The sequence below is a fragment of the Maniola jurtina genome, chromosome 8 (genome assembly GCF_905333055.1).
Source record: "Maniola jurtina chromosome 8, ilManJurt1.1, whole genome shotgun sequence".
Lineage (NCBI taxonomy): Eukaryota > Metazoa > Arthropoda > Insecta > Lepidoptera > Nymphalidae > Maniola > Maniola jurtina.
In genome coordinates, this window is record NC_060036.1 from 1,759,794 (window position 1) to 1,782,153 (window position 22,360).

Consider the following 22,360-nt stretch of genomic DNA (forward strand, 5'->3'; position numbering starts at 1 on the left):
GCCAAAGTCCATGAAATTTTGCAGACATATTCTAGAAACTAATATCTGTGTCTGTGGTGTTTTAGATTTTTCTAAAAATATGCAGTTTTAAAATTACAGTGGCTCAAAGATTTGTATGAAAATTTTTAAGACCGCGTAACTTTGAAACCGAATATTTTAACAGAAATCTGGAAAACCACAGACATAGTTATTAGTTTCTAGAATATGTCTGCAAAATTTCATGGACTTTGGTTGCTTAATATTCAAATGAAATTGGAACTACGATTGTATGAAACGAGTGACGGAGAGAGCCCTCTTAACTCCGACGTTAACCAATCGAAAAATCTGAAAAAATATTGTTTATATGGTCAATAGAAGTTAATTTTATAGAAAAAATAAAACCAGCGCTCTCACAATCATAGTTTTTTGATATTTGAACCTCTACAAAAAAGTTAGTTTTGCTGTACGTTAACAAAAGTAATTCTTTCCATTTTAATGCTTCTGTAGTGCGGAACCCTCGGTTTGCGAATCTGACTCGCACTTGGCCGGTTTTTTTTTAATATTTTGTATACAATTTCAGCTCAAAAAAAAATTTTCAGTTTTAAATATTTTGCCGAAAGTTTTTTCTTTCTTTATAAACTAGCGCTTGGCTACAAAATATTTATTTCGAATTCAGTCCTTGTTTGAAGCACGTTTTATTTTTCACGTAACCCGATAGTTCAGCGAGTTTTGGGTTTGGCCCACTTCGTAGACCTTGTAATGTGATACAGCGGCCTAAGTCTGAGATTCAAGGCTTCTGTACTTGGGTGTCCAATTTTATTGCTGGAAACCTATTTAACAACCTCTCTAGCGAAAAATAAAGTCTGTTTTGTTATTTTAATATTTTTTTTGATTAGCTGATGCCCGCGTCTTCGGATGGATTTAGGTTTAAAAACCCCTGGGAACTGTTTGATTTTCCGGGATAACAAGTAGCCTATGTCATTCTCCAGGTTTTTAACTATATACCCATTACCCGTGCATTGAAGGACAAACCACCAAACCAATAAACCAACAAACAAACGTATACTTTTGGATTTATAATATGGGTAGTGATGTAACGAGAGCCCGTTCGAAGTGATATAAGATAAAAGTATACCTAAAGACAACTTGATTTTCCTGAAGGATAGAGACAATTTGTGAATCAAGTTAAAAAAATCGTCCCATCGTTTCTTCCATGCTTCCGTGTGCTGCGTAGGTAGGTAAATATGAATACTACGTCGCAGGTTGAGATGGCAATCGGGGTATGAGGCGGGGGGACGCCCCGCACACCCGCACGTCACCCGCGCTATCCCGCACGGTGGCTGTGTGGTTGTTCGGGGCGTCCCCACCCCGGTTGCCATCTCGACCTGTCGCGTATTATACTTGCCTAAGTTATCACACTATCACACTAATATTATAAAGGCGAAAGTTTGTATGTGTGTGTGTGTGTATGTTTGTTACGCCTTCACGCAAAAACCACTGGACGGATTTGGCTGAAATTCGGAATGGAGATAGATAATATCCTGGATTAGCACATAGGCTACTTTTTATCCCGGAAAATCAAAGAGTTCCCACCGGATTTCGAAAAACCTAAATCCACGCGGACGAAGTCGCGGGCGTCAGCTACTATAGTATAATAAGTCCCCTGCGAAGCCGGGGCGGGTCGTTTGTATGAACAAAGTGGCTAATGGTAATAGACATGTTAATAGGTACATTTTTTTATCATTTGTACCAGAAAGTTGTAACAATAAAAATAAAAATAAAGAAAAAGTGGACAGAGAAGCACTTATCTCAATAAGAGATCTCTACCAGTGACCCTTGGCAGTGCGAGAGGTTGTAAAGAGAGTAGAATATGTACGTACAGCAAAGATAGACAGTAATTATGAAAAAAGCTTAGTAGATATAATGTTATAATGTATAATATACAAGTATTTATATATTTAAAAAGGCTTACAAAAACATACATACTTTAATTAATAAATACATACTTATAGTAATAAATATATACATATTTTATAATATATTATAAGCGTTGAGTGTTTTATGAAATCATTAAAAATTGAACGTAATAAAATTGCTATCATAAAACAAACGTATTACATATTATAATAATACTTAATTTATGCACAAAACACCTACAAGTTTTGTGATATTCGCTAAATAAATCAAGTTACGAATAAGCTAGGTATACAAAGTTTTGCTTTTGATCGGTTTTGTGGGCGAAACACGTTGGTGTAACTTTGTTTCTTTGTAAAAATAAGAAATAAAACAACATCGTACCAGAATGTGCTAAAGGTGACTATAAAAAAAATCGTCAAGCTATTTATAAATAAAACTGTTTTATTAAGTTATACCATACTAGGTAGTATCCAAGAATTCATCCATGTGGATCTGGATTTTTGAAATTTTTTGATTTTCCGGGATAAAAAGTAGCTTACGCTTGTCTCCAATGTGCAAGCTATCTCTGTACCTACTTATTGAGTAGATCACGCCCGCAAACATGTCCACGGGGATTTAGATTTTTAAGGATTTTCCGGGATAAAAAGAAATTTATATCTGTCCTTTGAATCCCGAGAAGGATACTTACAACGTATAAGATCTATCATAGCTGTTAAAGCAAGTCATTCCCAAGTTTTCTTATCATTTAAATAAACCTGTAACTTGAAAAACTTATAAATAATATGGTTAAAGAGACTTTATTCTCATTAAGAATTAAGAATTCTTACAAGAATATGAGAAATAATATATAAACAATAGGTATCTTATCCTTAAAGTGGTGCGATTTTATAATCCCTACGAAAATTCTAATAAGCTACTTTTATGCTTATTAGATAATCGCTACTGTAGGAGATCAACGAAAAGAAAAAAGAAGTGGTATTTCTATGTTTGAAAAAGTTATATAAAAATAAAATTAGCCTAAAAATGCAGTTTAACAAGCAACGCCCACTGGCCGGCCATGACAGCCAAACGTGCGACAGATATGCAAAGCGATTTGATAACGATGTTGATAACGCGTTGATAGACTGATAACAGGCGCTGGTAAACAAAAGTGCTTCGATTCAAGGCCAACGGAGAGCGATTTTTATCATTTTTATGTAATTTTTACATTTATGTACTTAACATTTACAGTTTTTGAATTATTAGTCTAAGTTGGTGCCTATAACTATCTATAGTAGGTATATTGTTGTTTTAAAGTTACCTATTTAGTGTAAGAGTTTATCCTTATTTAGACCTTGTCACGCCTTAACGATTAGCTAAGACCTAGAAAATGATTACCTAGCTACTGATAACAATACGGGGTACCAATGCAATCAATGAAAAGCCTACAGCATATTTAGTTATTGACTACTTTGTGTTACAAGATAATTTATGCTAGAACTTTCATTGTAATTTATTTTTGCTGGACAAAGATATAGCTTTTCGAGGCACATATTTTGTAACCTGTAAGTATAACGGATTTTGATGTCATTTGGTAGAAAGATACTTAGCTTGTACTCCGGAAAAGGATACTGGCCCCGGAAAATAAAAAGTTTAATAAATCCTAAACCTGAATCTACGTGAACTAAGTCGTGGATATAACTTGCATCCCGAATACGGACACAGGTTACTTTTTATCCCGGAAAAACGAAGAGTTGCCACGGGATTTAGGTATAAAGAACCTCAATCTACATAGACGAAGTCGTGAACATCATCTGATTGGTACAGAGATAGATTAGCTCCCATCCCGTAGATGGACATAGACTACTTTTTATCCCGGAGAATAAGCGAATTCCCACGAGATATTTAAAAGAGGTTACAAGGATAGGCCATGAAGTAATAGCAGACGAACACATACTAGCAATAATAGCAAACCTTAAGAGGGGTCTCTCCGTCACTCGCTTCATACAAACGTAGTTCCAATTTCATTTAAATATTTAGCAACCAAAGTCCATGAAATTTTGCAGACATATTCTAGAAACTAATATCTATGTCTGTGGTTTTCCAGATTTCTGTTAAAATATTCGGTTTCAAAGTTACGCGGTCTTAAAAATTTACATACATTGAGTCCCTGTAATTTTAAAACTACATATTTTTAGAAAAATCTAAAACACCACAGACACAAATATTAGTTTCTAGAATATGTCTGCAAAATTTCATGGACTTTGGTTGCTTAATATTCAAATGAAAGTGGAACTACGATTGTATGGAGCGAGTGATGGAGAGAGCCCTGTTAATGGTTTTTTTGTTGTGTCAAAAGCAGACTTATAAAACATTCAATATTAGATAGGTTAATATAAAAACGTGGTAACCATTAGGCTACCACGGCTTTAACCATTAAGGTGCCCACGCACTCGAACTGAACTGCAGTAGACTGCTACTGCCGCTGGCGGGGGCTGGCAGTGCCCGCGCCAAGTAAACACTCCGTTAACTAATTATGTCAATCACATCGGGTTTCCGTTAATTCTCTTCCAAGGTTAGGTCCTGTACGACATCCTGTTTGGAGGAAACAATGCCGTTATAATTAACATAGAGTAATATACAATAAAGTATACTATTAGGTGCTTATCTCAAAGTATTATAGATATTTTCTAGGAATAGTAAATTGGAAAGCTCCCAGATTCTTACTTATTTTAATACTTTATTGCATACAAGAAAAGATAATTTAATAGGTACAACATAGGGTGTAACTAGCCCCAGGACCTCCTGTCCCCCTGCCAGCTAAATCATCATAATCATAATCGTTTACGTCATGATTATTATTATGAAAACGTTGTTCACTTTACAGCTGTACAATAAAGGTAACCTTGTCATGCTACCTCTACTTCATCCAAGTATCATAGACAAGTAGTATAGATAGTAGACGTAGTATTCATTCTGTCATGAATACTACGTCTACTATCTCTGCCACCGGTTCAGAAAGCGGACTCTACTTAGAAAAGTTGGCAAGAAACTCAACATTTCGCTCTAATTTCGACCGTAATTTGGCTTTGTGGGAGTAGTAAAGAAGATGGACGGCCCTGAAATAAAAAGGATTCCAGCTCCGAATAACATCCGGCTCCTTTAAGCCAGGCTGTGCGAGTCTTTGACTATGTAATAATCAAAGGTGTGAGTGTGGACGTGAAGGAGAAAACGCACATTAATAATAAACTACGAAATATATGTAGGGTTACCAACTACAAACAAAAGTAAGGCCGAAAAAAATAATAAGTTTTACAATACCGAAGACTGTAGTGTCATTGCGATATTAAGTAAATACACAAAAAAAAGCTAGCCTTAATCGAGTTTAATGTATTAAGTTGGTATTTAATGTAAGATCTTAAATTGCGTAGAATGTAGGTAATAATCAATGTTTCCGTAATAAATTACTAAATCACACTAATATTATAAAGGCGAAAGTTTGTATGTGTGTGTGTGTGTGTGTGTGTATGTTTGTTACTCCTTCACGCAAAAACTACTGAACGGATTTGGCTGAAATTTAGAATGGAGATAGATAATATCCTGGATTAGCACATAGGCTGCATTTTATCCCGGAAAATCAAAGAGTTCCCACGGGATTTCAGAAAACCTAAATCCACGCGGGCGAAGTCGCGGGCATCGGCTAGTAATATATAACATTACAAATGCGAAAGCTTGTCTTTCTGTCTGTCTGCTAGATGACCCATTTCTACGTTTAATGGATTTAGACAGAATTTGATACAGAGGCAGCTTGCATCTCTGGGACGGGCATAGGTTTTGTATAGTATTATGTATTTTATATATAGGCTTTATATAAAATTATAATTATGTGTTATAACTTTTTATCCTAGAAAAATAAAGAATTTCCACGGGAATTTTCAAAACCTAAACGCAAGCGGACGAAGTCGCGGGCATCATCTTATCTATAATAATCTTTATCTACTTTTATCTTTCCATTATCTTTATGTTTTAAGAACTAAAAGATAGGTAAGTAGCCCGGTTTTGTTTTGAACTTTTCTTTATAATTGTTACGGTTGTGAACAACAGTGTAAATAAAAGTTTAAAAAAAAAAATAGATGTCAACCCTACACGTATTGAGTTGTTTACGAACCAAAAACCAGTATTTAGCACTATCACTGCAAGGAATTATCACTTCTACTTTAAACAGTTAAGGATCAAATTACCATGAAATGTATTTTTAATATGCAGGTATTTCGGTTGAAATAAAGGCTTTAAACATAATTGTATTAAGGATTATATTGTTTGTCTATGTCGCATACGGATGTGGTTCGTCCTTGACAGGGCCTCCGTTCGCTTGTCTACGCTCTGCCACGGTTTAGCGATCATACAGTATGGTCGGAGCGAACTAGAATGAGGAAACTCTCGGTTTTGATCCTTAAGAGGGGTCTCTCCGTCACTCGCTCCATACAACCGTAGTTCGCCTCTCATTGGAATACTAACCAATCATACTCAATGGAATTTTGTAGAAACGATCCGGGAACTAATATCTATGCCTGTGGTTTTCCAGATTTCCGATAAAATATTCGTTTTCAAAGTTACGCGGTCTTAAAAATTCACATACTAATCTTTGAGCCCCTGTAATCTTAAATCTACAAATTTTCAGAAAAATCTAAAACACCACAGGCACAGATATTAGTTTCTAGATAATTTCTGCAAAATTTCATGGACTTTGGTTGCTCAATATTCAAATGAAATTGAGACTACGATTGTATGGAGTAAGTGACGGAGAGAGCCCTGTTAATCGACATCTGTCAAATATTAGGCTAGGGTTGACGTGAAATCAAAGATACCTAGTCGTTTACAGCCTACCTAGCTTCAAATGTAGGCAACATTTGACGCTTGCAAGTGTAGGTGAAGCCTCGACGTTTTGTTACTAGTTTTCTAACTGTCATGAACTGTGTTATGTTATTAAACACTAGCTCATACCCGCGACTTCGTTCGCGTGGATGTAGGTTTTTTAAAATTCCCGTGGGAACTCTTTGATTTTCCGGGATGAAAAGTAGCCTATGTGCTAATCCAGGGTATAATCTATCTCCATTCTAAATTTCAGCCCAATCCGTCCAGTAGTTTTTGCGTGAAGGAGTAACAAACATACACACACACACACACACACACACACACACACACACACACACACACACACATACAAACTTTCTCCTTTATAATATTAGTGTGATGTGATGTGAGGTGATTCATAGCTTTGTCATATAGGTTTCAAACCTGCCTCCACAGTACACATAGCTCAACTATATAGTTGGGACGTGAAATTATTTAAAACTAACTGACGGACGATTTCGCCCACGTGGATTTCGGTTTTTCAAAATCCCGGAGGAACTCTTTAGTTTTCCGGGATAAAAAGTAGCTGTTTGTTAATTCATGGTATAATCTATCATCATTCCGAATTTCAGCCAAATCTGTTCAGTAGTTTTTGTGTGAAAGAGTAACATACATACACACAAACTTTCGCCTTTATAATATTATACATAGGCTGCACTAAAAGTATCGGGAATGGAATATTTCCACTGTCCCTGTCATATTAAAATCTTTTTAATTGAAAACTCCTTGGTTTTAAAAATCGAATACCATTTATTTATTTAAAAAAAGATTCTCGGTCTTTTCACAATGTCTTGACAAACTTGTTTAGTCGTTGAGAAAATGGAATTGACTCGAGAAAATTCTAGAGCGATGATTTATTATGACTTTCGAAGTGGTTTAACACAAAAACGGTGTGTTGACCGGATGATTTCTGCATTTGGTGATGAAGCCCCATCCAAAACCACAATTTATCGCTGGTTTGCTGAATATCAACGTGGACGTGTCAAGCTCAGTGATGATCCCCGTCAAGGTCGTCCAAAAACTGCAGTCACCCAAGAAAACGTTGATGCTGTGCGTAAGCTGATTGAGGAAGATCGACATGTGACATACCGCGAGATTCAGGCAACTTTAGACATTGGCATGAGTCAAATACAAATAATCTTGCATGAACAGTTAGGTGTAAAAAAGTTGTTTTCCCGATGGATACCGCATTTGCTCTGTGAAGAGCAAAAAGCGGCTCGCGTTACTTGGTGCGTCAGAACTCTCGAAAGATTCCACGCAGGATCCTCAAATGCTGTGTACAACATCGTATTAGGTGACGAATCCTGGATATACGCGTACGAACCCGAAACAAAAAACCAGTCACGAGTTTGGGTGTTCGAAAATGAGTTAAAGCCAACAAAAATTGTTCGTTCACGAAGTGTTGCAAAAAAAATGGTGGCCACGTTTGTCTCCAAAACCGGCCATGTTGCGACTATTCCTCTTGAGGGACAAAGAACGGTTAATGCAGAATGGTATGCTAGCATTTTGTTTGCCACAGGTCGTTTCTGAACTCCGTAAAGAGAACTGCAACCGCCCATCATCCTCCATCACGACAATGCAAGTTCTCACACCGCGCACAGAACAAAAGAGTTTTTAGAGCAAGAAAACATAGAATTATTAGACCATCCGCCGTACAGCCCCGACCTAAGCCCTAATAATTTCTGTACTTTCCCTAAAATAAAGAATACATTGCGTGGTCAGAGATTTTCATCACCTGAAGAAGCTGTGGACGCCTTCAAAACGGCCATTTTGAAGACCCCAACTTCCGAATGGAATGGTTGCTTCAATATTGGTTCCATCGTATGGAAAAATGTGTCAAATTTCGCGGAGAATACTTCGAAAAGCAATAAATACATTTTTAAATAGTAATGTTGTGTCACTTCCTTGATTCCCGAAATTTTCAGTGCCGCCCTCGTATTGTACCTGTTTGACTATTACTATTATCTTTTTCTACAAGCTTTTAAGCAAATCAGACTTGGCATTTTAGATTTCATTTAAATAGTGTGAAGAAATCCTTGTTTCAAAATGACTATGCCAACATTGTTTCCACAAAAAAGAGGTCCTGGTTCCTAAGACAATTTCCATTTATCTAGGTACCCTCGTATAAGAAACGACACTTTTATTTTATTTTTGTTATGTAACCACACGGTTTTCGGATTTTTCGCTTTACTTGTGCTATAAGACGTTGCTGTCTGCCAAGATCAACGGGAAGTACCCCATAGGTTTTGATTCCCTTGACGGGTCTTGACAAACTGACAATGAAGTGATCCCATTAGGGTTCCTTCTTTTCTCTAGTAATTCGGAACCCCAAAAACATACTATAAACAACTGTACTATGCAAATAGTATGTACTCATTACAATGTTACCAACAGGTAGGTAGGCAGGTAGGTACTATAAACAGACTTCACCTTGACTCAACAGTGACCCACTTTTTAATCCGACACTGCTTTCGTTTTCGTCGTTGGGCCAAGGTCCCCGTTTAAATTCGTTATTTTACCTTCTTAGTAATTTATATACGTCCGTTACATCGCAGTACATAACATGACACAGTCAGCTGCTTTGAAATGTAATGAAAATTTAAACAAAGGGGCCGTGAAAAGCTAGCAGACAGACAGACGGACACATTTTCGCGTTTACCTATAGTATTAGTATGGATTGTTCTCCCTTTGTTATATTTTGCTTTTGCTTACCCATATAAAATGTAAAATTTATTCTTAGCGTTTGTAAATAAATATTCGTAACTTTTCTAAAGCCTGCCCGACAAAGGTCTGTAGGCTATAAATTAATTAACGCCTTTCTTTTGCCTCTCACACTGAACACAAAGATCCGTTTTTATCCTGGTAGTTAAGTCTAATCAACGTCTAATAAAACTGATAATATTTTCTTATCATTTTCTTTGCTGCCAGTGGATTAAGACTGTCTCGCTGTATAAAAGAGAATACTAGATGATGCCCGCGACTTTGACCGCGTGGATTTAGGTTTTTAAGAATCGCGTTATAGGAACTTTTTGATTTGCAGGGATTCCTCTCTCTGGGCTGGTATCCGCACGTTTCCGTCTGTTGTGCGTAAATTTCAAGGATAAAAATTAGTCTATTTTCATTTCTAAGATACAATCTATATCTGTACCTACCAAGTAAATGATGCCAACAACTATATCGTGAAAATCTACCAAACCGACATGCAGACAGACACACTTTTGCATTTATGATTATCTACTATATACATATAATAAAATTGTAGAAAAGTGGTGTCTGTACAATGGAAATATATAAAAAAAAGTAGCAGGGGTTGTTATTATATCGATGCCGAACCCGAAATTGTAATTAATTTTTTTTTTTGTCTGTTTGTCTGTTTGTTTGTCTGTTTGTCTGTGTGTTTGTGCACGCTAATATCAGAAACGGCTTATTCGATTTAGATACGGTTTTCACTAATATATTGTAGTAAGCTTCACTTAACATTTAGTATGATTTCATGTCAATCGGTTCATAAATAAAAAAGTTATGTCAATTTAAAGAATCACGGCGAACATTTTTAACGCACAGAGTATATGCTGCCCGAAAAGTCACTATTCCACGCGAACGAAGTCGCGGGCACAGCTAGTTTTATAATAAGTATGGATTTTGGATTGGCGTTTTAAACAGCTTTTACAAGGCGTAATAGTTAAGTATTTGCGATTCCAACAGATTGACTTAAGCATAACTTAAGTGTACTTAACTTGTATGATACAGTACTACACAGTAGGACTGGTAGGTACTTCAGAAATGTCAGGCGGACTTTAATGACGCCTCGAGGGCCTAGCGTGCCCTTAACCTTTTGGAGCCGATTTATTAAATCGATTGTTTTTTAATCGACAAGTTTTATTTATTTTTCTGGCGCCTCGTCCCGGCTTCATACAGGTAATTGAAGAATTCACGTTCATACTAAATTACAGAATTGGGTTTTTAAAACCTCGTAAAATCTCTTTCCGGCACGAAAAAAACCGGCCAAGTACGAGTCAAACTCGCGCAACGAGGGTTCCGTACTCGTGTATTTTTTCGACATTTTACACGATAAATCAAAAACTGTTATGCATAATAATAAATAAAAATCTGTTTTAGAATGTACAGGTAAAGCCCTTTCATACGAGTATGATACCCCACTTGATATAGTTCTTATCTTTTGAAAATTGGAAATGTTAATTAATTTTATTTATTCATGAGCACGTTTAAATTTATTTTTGTGATGTTACCACAAATTCACGATTTTCGGATTTTCCCCTTTACTTGTGTTATAGGACCTACCTATCTGTCAACAGGAAGTACCCTATAGGTTCTCTTGACAGACACAACAGATGGACAGACGGATAGACAGACAGACAGACAGACAATGAAGTGATCCTATAAGGGTTTCTTTTTCCTTTTGAGGCACGGAACCCTAAAAGTAGCCTATGTCCGTTTCCGGGTTGCAAGCTATCGTCAAATTGAGGTTTTTAAAAAATCCCGTGGTAAATTTTCTGGGATAAAAAGAAGCCTATGTCATTCTCCAGATCTTTATTGACTGTAACATCCATGCAAAAAATCACGTCAAAGGTCAAACCAACAAACACACACACTTTCATACTTATAATGCGAAACCGAACCTATGTGTGAATGTTTATTTAAAAAAATAATCTTTGTTTTTGTTCACCATTATAAAAAGAAAAACACAAAAGCTACCCAAAATAGAAGTACAAATTAGCGGCCTTATCGCTTTGCAGCGCTCTCTACCAGGCAAGTAGGTTGAAGAGGATTCAATGACTAGTGAGAAAGGGTTTTGGGGTGAACGTAAGTTGTCAGGGAAATATAAATACATAATCCATACTTACTAATGTTATAAATGCGAAAGTGAGTCTGTCTGTTTGCTACCTTTTTACGGCCCGACAGTTTAACCGATTCTGACGAAATTTGGTACAGGTTTAGCTTATATCCCGGGGACAGACATAGGCTACTTTTTATCCCGGATAAATCGAAGAATTCCCACGGGATTCCCAAAAACCCATCCGCTTGACCGATTTGTATAAAATTCCGTACCGAGGCCGAGGTAGTTTGCGTCCCTGTAATTGATATAGGCAACTTTAAATCCCGGAAAATCAAACAGTTCCCACGGGATCTTTAAAGACCTAAATCCACGCAGACGAAGTCGCGGGCATCCTCTAGCATATAATATATTGGAATTATTGGTATCAAATACTTAAATATTATTATATAAAAAAGATATACACATTTTCAAATCGTCTATTTCTATACTTGTTATCATAAAGATTCTTCGTTTGATCGCTTTTTCTGGTAACAGAAACAATTTTTAAATAACCAATACATTGGTCAAAGAATCTGTAAGATTTTTACTTCATGTCTTGCAAGTTGAATGACTTAGTACAAAACAAGTGTTAGCAACCAATGTTTCAAATCCTGCATTACCAATATTTGCTTTTGTTCGGAATTGTAAGAAAATTGGTCCATTCTGTTGAGATTTACATCATCAAATCAGAAATGTGGAGATCCATAGAAGAACTAGAGTAACAGTCACAGCCGATAGCAAAACTGAAGTGCACATAGTTCGAATAATCGATAGAGGTTCTGACATGCTGGAATGGCGATCTCTTACCGAAAAGCGCAGCCTGGCACTAGTCGGCCATTAGGTAAGTAGACAGACGACATACGGCCAAAATTAATGCTCAATCTATCTTCAACTTGTCGATAAGTTACTTAGCAACGCTGTTATTTGTCAAAAAGACTTTTGACGTATAGCAACATTGCTAAGTAACTTATCGACAGATTACAGATAGATTGATTATTATTAATTTCAGCCGTTAGTAGAGGCCTAATATCCAGCAGTAGACGTCTATCGCTTGACGACATTAAATTGACTTCCTATTTTAAGTGAGGGCACATGTGATAGGGAGTAGGGACGTTTTAATCTCAAAGATAAATAGTTTTTTTTTTTAAAATAAGAAGCCAAAGATATACGTAATTATTCTAAGACAACTTATTTAAACTTAAGACTATCGATGCATACCTACTTACTTACAGGCTAACTCAACGTGCGTAATTAATGTACAACTAATTGATAACACAACTAAAACAATTCTTTGCTTATATCTAATCTATAATTTTATATTATTTAATATCAAAGCTAAAAGATGCTAATAAGACTCTGAGAAAAAAATAACTCGCACTGTAGTAGACTCACCCAGGTAAATCGCAGATTAAGGGCCCATATGAAAATTATTAGCTTACTAGCTGTGCCCGCGACTTCGTTCGCGTGGAATAGTGACTTTTCGCGCTTTATATAGCCACGGACGCTCAGGCGCGAGGCGCCGTGATTCTTTAAATTGACATAACTTTTTTATTTATGAACCGATTGACATGAAATAAACACTAAATCCTAAGTGAAGCTTACTACAATATATTAGTGAAAACCGTATCTAAATCGAATAAGCCGTTTCTGAGATTAGCGTGCACAAACACACAGACAAACAGACAAACAGACAAAAAAAAAATTAATTACAATTTCGGGTTCGGCATCGATATAATAACAACCCCTGCTATTTTTTTTATATATTTCCATTGTACAGACACCACTTTTCTACAATTTTATTATATGTATAGATAGATTTTAAAATTATAAATAGGTAAAATAGCTTTGATATTTCAATAGGTACTGTTTTGCTTTTTGCATCTTTAATTCAAATTCGTCATGGAATAGAAATATGGATACAATTTTTTCGATAAAAATATATCTGAAAACTGGTCCAAATAGGTTATGTAGGCATCTAGATTCTTTGTTTTATCTGAAAAGGAAATTTTTTAAACTGGTTTTTTAAAAGGCTATAATCTGGTTTTTCCAGCGCGGTTAAAACTATAAAACTAAAATTAAATTAATATATCCTTTTCACATTTTTATTTCGTTATGGCCTAACCAGTTAATCTGTATTGTATCCAACATTAGCGAGATAACCAAAATCGTAGGCGTTCAAAATCACGTATCCTGTTGCGTAGCAATGTCTGACGTCATCGTCTACGTATGTAGAACGGCCTTACGTGAACGTTTCGTAGCAACCTTCCTAATTAATAGAATGGGAGCTGGCACTTTTTTGCGCATTCAGTTTGACCTTCAATTGCACTCATTTTTTTCAACAATTTCAATATTGTGCGTGAAGTATTCAAATAAAACGATAACTGCTAAACGTACTAACTAGACGACGTAAGTAAAATCATGCCGAATAATTGTCAAATTGAGAGCGAGATAGATAAATTAATCAACGGCAGTGTTAGTAAAAGCAAGCGAGATGGAAAATATAGCAACAAGTTGCGGGGGGAATCGCGTTCAGCGTTATCTGTGACGTCACGACCCTTTCACTCGCAGTCGCACAGCAATCGCGCACTTCGCTTCAGTCCGCGCGGCTCGGTCACTGCGTGAGTACGTCTCGCGCTTTGTGTTCCTAAAACCAACCACGCGTTACTCGTTTAGAAATAACTAACTTCTTAAAAAGCAATTAATTTGTTTGGAACACTCGCAAATCGTTCGGGAATTTAAAATAAATCGCGTAAAAATTCGTGTTACATTTTACACACCCCGAACTTCTCATTCAACAATCCGAAGTGTTTTCGGGCACGATGGGCGTCATTAAAGTGGCTCCGGACACCGCGTCCCTCATCTCGGCGTGCGACTTGCTCGACGACATGAAGGTAAGAGTTGCTTCTGGCGTCATTGCTGTTGTCGTAGTCATGTGATGTCAGGAATGGCTTGCATCCAGCGCCGGTGTCTGAAAGAATTCCCGCTTTATTTAGCTTGCGTGGGTAGACCGGTGACTCGAGCACGGGAGATCGTGTAAATTGGAAAATATGCTGTTTACTACACCACGTTCGGGCACTCACATTATGAGAATTGTCTGCTTATACCTACAAAACATTGAGTAACATTCAAATTACGAGCAGCACGAGCAGATGAGTTAGGCGCCATTATAATAATGTTTAGTGGCACAACTAACTTGTTTTAATAAACCTTTCATCTTTAAGTAAAAAAAAGTAAAGATATAAAATAATCATGATTTTTGATCCAGAACATTGAAATCCTCCAAAGACAAACCTAGACAATTTAAAAGGAACAATGTCTGGTTCAGAAAAAAATCAAACCATAAATTGGTTAACTCATTATTGATAATAATTGTTTGAAGATATGCTAGTTTAGATCTCAGCAGGCGATAAAATTATGATGTGATAATACTTGGAGTATACACGATCAAGTCAGAAAAGGGGATATCCTTACAAGAACCAGGGCAACCAACATCTCAGAGTCGCAAAACTAAAATGGCAACAGCAATGGTAACTAGTTCGGGGAATCGATAGATGTTGGGGTCAAATGGTGCTTGAATATCGGCCTCATGTTGAAAGCGCAGCGTTGGAAGATCCTACTTGGTGGATGGGTGGTTTCAAGTGATTGTCTTGAAGTCGCTGGACAATATCAAGCTATGGCGATCAATGCAAGAGACTTATGTCCAGCAGTAGATGATCTGTCAGTTAGAAGGACGACGAAGGCAGCTGGTTTGCCATCTGGATCAGACACCGTACTTACTACATAAATGTGAATATTATTAACAGACGAGTGATATCTTAAAAGAAATTCTCATGGTGTGATTTTGCTTCTTTCTCATCGTTACCTAGTTTATATGATTTTAAACAAGTCGCAATGTCGAGCCACGGTTTCGGAACCGAATCGATTTCTATTTTTTATTAAGACATAAGACGATGAATATTTATAACTTGTTTGATGAAACTTTTCGTTAGCAACTGCGTTACGTCGCCGTTTACCTACTGCTTTTAGTATTGCTGGGAATTCAATTATTTTATCAGCGAATTTGATTTTCTTCTTTATATCTTCAAAAACCCTCGCTTTTAGTGGTCTTGTCATTTTATAAAAATCTGTAAATTTCTTATCATCCACACTGACCCATAGAAATTTACCAATTTTAGTATTTCAGTATATTTTAAGTTCAAAAAATTGCAGCCGAGTTTTTTCCAGTGCTTCTCAGCCAACGGAGTACCCACCTACCTTCTTATTACATTATGTAGATCTGTGTTATCAGCAGAATCTTTCCAAACCAGTTATAGAGTCTTAAGTCTACACCTACATGATATAAGAACTATAAGTTGGCCAACGTGAAACAAATATTTTTGAATTTAGAATTTTTCACTTTTATTTTTGTGGATGTTAAAAACAATATTAATTATTATCAATGCGACATTAATTGTAGAATTCAAAATTTTATTTATGCCATGTCCCAGAAATTGATTCAAATATCAGATGACCCAACAAAAGCACTTATTTGGCTCAACGGTTACTGCCTAGCAATTCACAGAGGCAATAGCACCAGTGTCTTCGGCATCCTGCCCATTAATGATCAATTGGACGGAACATAATATTTTGTTTATGTTCAGTGATGTTCGTAAATATTTTATTAATAAGTAGTTCCGTGTAAATAGTCAAACATTAAGCATTATACGACATTTTTGCAATTCATTACTCATCAATTTACACACGTAAATGTAGAAGTAAAAAAAACTATTTCCTCTACGATAGCATCGTAATCATTGTGTATTTGTAACTGTTTCGATTGCCACGATATCTGTTTATGAAATGAAAGTTAAATCGAGGAGTTTGTTTTCATTTAATAGGAGGAACATCAAATGGCTTGGATAAAAAAAGCATTTTTATTGATCGAGTGAAAACAATCCAGGTGGAGTACCCTAGTTAGAGCATGAAAAAAGACTGTCAGAATCATTTTTCTGCCATTGGACTTCGAAGGTCAGAATTGGCTTCACCTTAAAGTACTTGGGTGATTAAAAACAGATTATTATTCATTATAAAATTAAAAATCCAATTACACACTGGCTCTTATTTCATCGATTCTTTATTGCTAAGGTAACAAAGTTAATATCAATTCATTAAGATTGAACAATCGGGTGTTACTATACAATTAAAATAAAATTTTGTCGATGGTTTAATGTATTAGGAGACCTGATTTCTGAACGTTGATTGCTAGTCAGTCTGTGCGCTCTATAAATGGCACATTTTATAGACTCAATAGACATTCTGTGAAATTTTAATCGATTTCGTTGCGACCAGTAACTTTATGCCTGGAAAACCTGTGAGAAAAAAAAACAAAACGCCAACCACAGGGTTTTTTTTGTGGTTAAACCTAGGTATAAGTGACCCGATTTCGGAATGACGAACGTCATTGCAGTTCATAAATGGAACAGTGAAATTTCAACAGCATCGATCGACGGAAGCGGTCTCCTTATCAGTTGTTTGTGATACCATTGCTATACCGTGACCATTAGGTACGTGAGAACCCGCGTAACCTTCGCGCTATCGAGTGTCGAGCCTGCTGAATCTAGTTCACTTGGAAACCAATACCATACTGAAATATTGGATGTTTGTTGCTCAATCATTATCACGCTACGCTACTAGTACGTGGTCTCAACTCTACAACTTTTCGGCTTCACCGGTCGTTGTTGAAGGCTATACGATAAGCAAGGCTTACCTAATACCACTTCAGCTTTCTGTTCTTTTCAGTAAATGTATGGTGAGGTGCCCTTTGGCATGATGATCTAGCAATAAAAATCAAAAGAAACGGTTGGATGTGGAAAGAGTTCGGTGGCTGTCGTTATAGAAGGTTTTGAATAAAAATTCAATACTGTACATTCACAATCTGGTTACTGTTAATAATTTTGAAGATAACGAATAATGACTATTAGTATCTCAACTTTTCGTAAACATTTGTCCGTGTATTTTATTAGATTTTCTAAATCGCGTCACTTACTTCTTTAGATTTTGAAAGTTAAGTAGGTACCTATATTCCGTTTATACCTTTATTAAGGTAATTGCTATTTGACAAATCGCAAAAATGCTGTACTTTGAAGTAAATTGTTTATTTTTCTAAAGCATTAACATCTATTAAATACATGCAATTAAAAACTTCAGTTTGTGAAGATTATAAGGGCCTTTTTTAATTTAGTATACATTATCCCAATAATATAAAAATACAAGTTGAAAACATTGCTGTTCGCAACTTGTTCTGTAAAAGTTTTCTTTAACATCTTGATACTTTGAAGCCAACCTCCAGAAAATGATATGTTTAGGTTTAGCAATCAATTTGAACTGTTAGTTTTATACTAAATGTTTTTCATTTCTTAAATAATCTAAAACTAACCAAAAAACTTCCTGTGCTATTTATTTTCTTGCAGGCGCTCTATGGAATTCAGTGTCCACTGGACTGTCATGGCGGAAGGACTGTGCGCGTCATTTCGTCGCAAAATATTATTTAAAATGAATTTAAGCTTATTATTTTTGAATGAAAGTTGTGTTTATAATCGTTGAAAAATAAAATAGGGATTTTTTCATTTCTAAATGAAGCCTGCTTATATACTAAAATTTATTCGAAAGTTACGGTTTTACCAGGTAAATACTCGGAGGTTGTCATAGATTATGATGACAGATAGTAAGTGTTCTAAATAGGTATTATACCTATGTTTTTTAGGAGATAGCGCGCCTCGTTTCGGGCGCCGTGTTCCGAAATGGATTTCGTAGTAGTGCAAGTTTGGTGCAAGCCCCACATGACGGAGGGGTATGCGTCAGGCATTTCCTGTGTACAAAAAAAGACCTATATTTCGGATCCATTTTTCATCACTGACATCATGCACTATTCAAAGACTGGTCTTCAAGCATTGAGGAATTTTGGACGAGAGACATCTCGAAGGTTCCCGAAGGCTGCCTAACTGAGTTAGATTTGTCGGCTAGCTAGCTTTTTTTGAAATTGGACCTACTTAGCTGGATTGTGTGTTAGAGATTTCTTATGAGATATTATATGTACATAATATAACCATCATAAGGAAGCTCAGATTCATGCTGCGGGCAATGGGGAGAGCCTAAAGGTTGGAACGCCATTTCGGCGGCCGTGTTTCCTGCCATATATACCATAGATACCTGCAAGCCAAGAGTGAATAGGCATCTTCCAGGTAAGCGTGCTTCAACTTGGACCTCATCATTGCTTTCTTTAAAGCATGATTGTCGTCAAGCGCAAGCGCAAAGATTCAGGCGGCGCAAACCCGTAGCATGTGGAAGACCCTATTAAAGACCTATGTTCACTGTGGACGTCTGTCGGTTGATGTTGATGATTATGTCTTTAGTGCAAGTAGTTCAGTAGTTTCAGAGTTTATCGATAACAAACAAACAAACCTTTCCTCTTCATAATATATGTACTTAGTAGCGCAAACTTGGAAAAAATCTCGTGGAAACTCTTTGATTTTCCGAGATAAATGTAATTTTACCTGGCAGCCCTAATCAATTTTATCACTGATAATAATAACTAATTCATAACCGTTAAAACTAAGAGTCAAAATCTCGTTTTTCTAGTCGAGTTCCGTAGGCTCTTTGAACCCACCGCATTATTATCCCAAGAAAACCTACCATTAGATGTAGGAATAATGGAAAGAGGTCACAACCCTCAGCAATAAAGAATACGATGCGGAGAGAGATGTCACTCTCAAGGTCTTTAAATGTATCCATGCAAAAAACCACGTCGACTGGTTGCTCCGTTGCAGCGTGATTGAATATTAAACCAACAAACACACTTTCGCATTTGAAATATGGCCAGTGATTATAAGAAACAGTTTAAATCTCTCTCTGAGAGACGTTAGGCAAAGTGAACACGAATTATGACACTTCTGTGTTCTTATACAAGCTTAGGTCTCTCAATTTTGTCAATTAATGTCAAATTTCTTTCTCAGATCAAAACCTAGTAAGTGGTTTAAATTCAAGAGAAGTTTAGGCCGTAGTCTTCAACAAGAAACTCGGCGGTTGCTCTTTTCAAAGATTTGATGTACAATATTAAATTGCTTAAAACGCACATAACTGAAAAGTTAGTAGTGCGTGATTCCAGGATCGAACCCCCGACTTTCGATTAGGAGGCGGACGTTCTAACCACTAGGCTATGACAGTTTTTAAATTAAAGGGGTTTAAATATTTTAGTGTGAAGACTGGCCTACACATTTATTCATTAGATGTGCATCACTTTCTTTTTTAGGGTTCCGTACCTCAAAATGAAAAACGGAGCTCTTAAAGGATCACTTTGTTGTCTGTCCATTTGTCCGTCCGTCCGTCAAGAAAACCTATACAGTACTTCCCGTTGATCTAGAATCACGAAATTTGTTCTCGGATTTATTCCTTTACTTGGGCTATGAGAGTTGAGACCTATCTACCTGCCCATAATTCTAGGTTAACGGGAAATACCCTATCGGTTTTCTTGACAGACACGACAGACGGACAGACGGACAGAAAGACAGACAACAAAGTGATCCTATAAGGGTCCCGTGTTTCCTTTTGAGATATGGAACCCTAAAAACATTATGTAAGTATGCAAAGTATTTCCCTTGCAAGCCATATTTAACAGTTGACATGTAGAGGTCATTGACTTTTCCTATCTTACTTTTAAGTTTTAATGCATCATTAAGTATTTACTGTTTTGACATGGTATTTAGATAATGGGTGATATTTATTTTATTTAATCTAATTCCTTTGAAAAACTTAGTAAGGCGCATTAATCTATAAAAAACCTAGCCAGTTCATAGACTTACTATGTTTTAAAATGGTCAAAGCGACTTACTAGCTTTTAATTTTACTTTAATGTGGGTGTCCTTACAATACAACGGGACATACTATGAAAGTTAGGCTTATGACATAAAACGATTTTCGGAAAAATGACATTTACTTTGTTTTGATATGGGGCGGTCGATATAATTAGGTACTAGGGTAAAGGCTCAAGTAAATGAACAGATTGGACGTTTTTACATGTATTAAGAGCTGGAATAAAAAACCGGCTGATATACCTTTTTTAAATATTTTCTTACAAATTCTTACACTTTTTTCAATTTCAATTTCAAAACCGTGTTCCGTTCAAACCGTTCAAAAGTGTGTGTGCGTGCGTCCATGTGTGTGTGTGAGTGTGTGTGAGTATATACTTGTCTGTATGTTTGTACGAGTGTTTGTTAGTGTGGTATTGCGTTGTATAACCACATGAGTAGCGAACAGAGTCAAAGCTTCATACAAGCGCGCTACGATAGGTACACTACTACAAGCTTGAGGCGCGTGTGTGCGTGAGCACAGGCGCTACGTCGCGTACGGAGAGAAATCGGTTTATACCGGCTCGGCCTGTGCTCAAGCTCAGGGGCTGCAGTACACGTCGCGCGTCGTGTTTTCATTTAATTTAATGTTAATGATAATAATTTAAATAGTGTTTAAAATCTATTTTCTTGAACTGTCATAGATTTTGTTCAAAATCAATATTTGAGGATCCCTAGGATCACAAAACAGGATATTGTTACCAAATTTAAAAAAATCGACGCCATTTTGAAATTCTTTGTTAATTGACCGATTTCGTTCAAAATCGATATTTAGAGCTCCCTGGGATCACGAAATAAGAAACTGTTACCAAAATTTAAAAAAGTCGACGCCATTTTGAAATTCTTTTTAAATTGACCGATTTCGTTCAAAATCGATATTTAGAGCTCCCTGGGATCACGAAATAAGAAACTGTTACCAAAATTTAAAAAAGTCAACGCCATTTTGAAAAAAGACAGAACTCCTCAATGGATAAGAGCAAATTGCTCGCGATCAGTGTAATTGCTTAGTAAACAGTAGGGTTTTAGCTGGGCATGGCATATTATTATAGTACAGTGGGGCCACTAAAAATTTTGAAATAAAAAATTTTCAAAATAAAAATAAAACCGACTTCAAAAACCACAATAACTTAAATTATTTTTTACTTTTTAGTGTTTGTGATTTTGAAGTCGGTTTTATTTTTCTTTTGAATTTTTTTTATATTTATTCTGGTATTCTTCTTTCTTGTATATGGATCCCTCTTGGGTATCCCCATTTCTCTCTGTCTTTGGTACTATCAAGCTAATTTTCTCTCGCGATTTGCACAATAGCATTAGACCAACGCGTCTTCGGTCTACCTACCTGTCCTTCTTTCATCTGTAAAAATCGATACAATATGACCATTTGCATTTCAGTTTTAGGGCATGTCTCAAGGTGTCTGTAGGCTTTGTCTTTTTTCTTATGTCTTCAATTCTCACTTTGAATATTTTTTGCTTAATTTATGCACCTTGCCATCGCCCTTTAGCAAGTCACTATTTCTTTTTATATTCTTTGTCTGGACCCATGTTTGGCTGGCATAGGTAAGGCATGGCAGGATGCATGTATCTATAACGGATCTTTTAAGATGTACTGGGTAAGCTCCTTTCATTCTTTCCTTTTGTGCCCAGTAAAACAAGCATACTCGGGCTACTTTGAGAACCCATTAGCAGCTAACAGCAAGGCCTGGACTCCAATTTTTATATGTGGAAGCTGTATTTCCTCGTTGCGTTTATGAGCAAATAAGAATAGTTAACTACTAAAAAAAATTTATAATTTGGCGCAAACCATCTAAACACCATGATGATTATTATTTCTGCGTTGTGAATATTACCAGAA

At 36.3% G+C, this 22,360-nt stretch overlaps 1 protein-coding gene across 1 annotated transcript in view; it reads left to right on the plus strand.

Annotated features, from left to right (window-relative positions):
- Nucleotides 1–14,235: 14,235 nt before the first annotated feature.
- LOC123867524 (terminal nucleotidyltransferase 5C) overlaps nucleotides 14,236–22,360 on the plus strand; it is a 71,083-nt gene continuing 62,958 nt past the window's right edge. Inside the window, exon 1 of the mRNA XM_045909597.1 lies at nucleotides 14,236–14,517. Within this exon, the coding sequence (XP_045765553.1) occupies nucleotides 14,446–14,517 (72 nt within the window). The 5' untranslated portion in view covers nucleotides 14,236–14,445. The remainder of the gene's footprint in view (nucleotides 14,518–22,360) is intronic.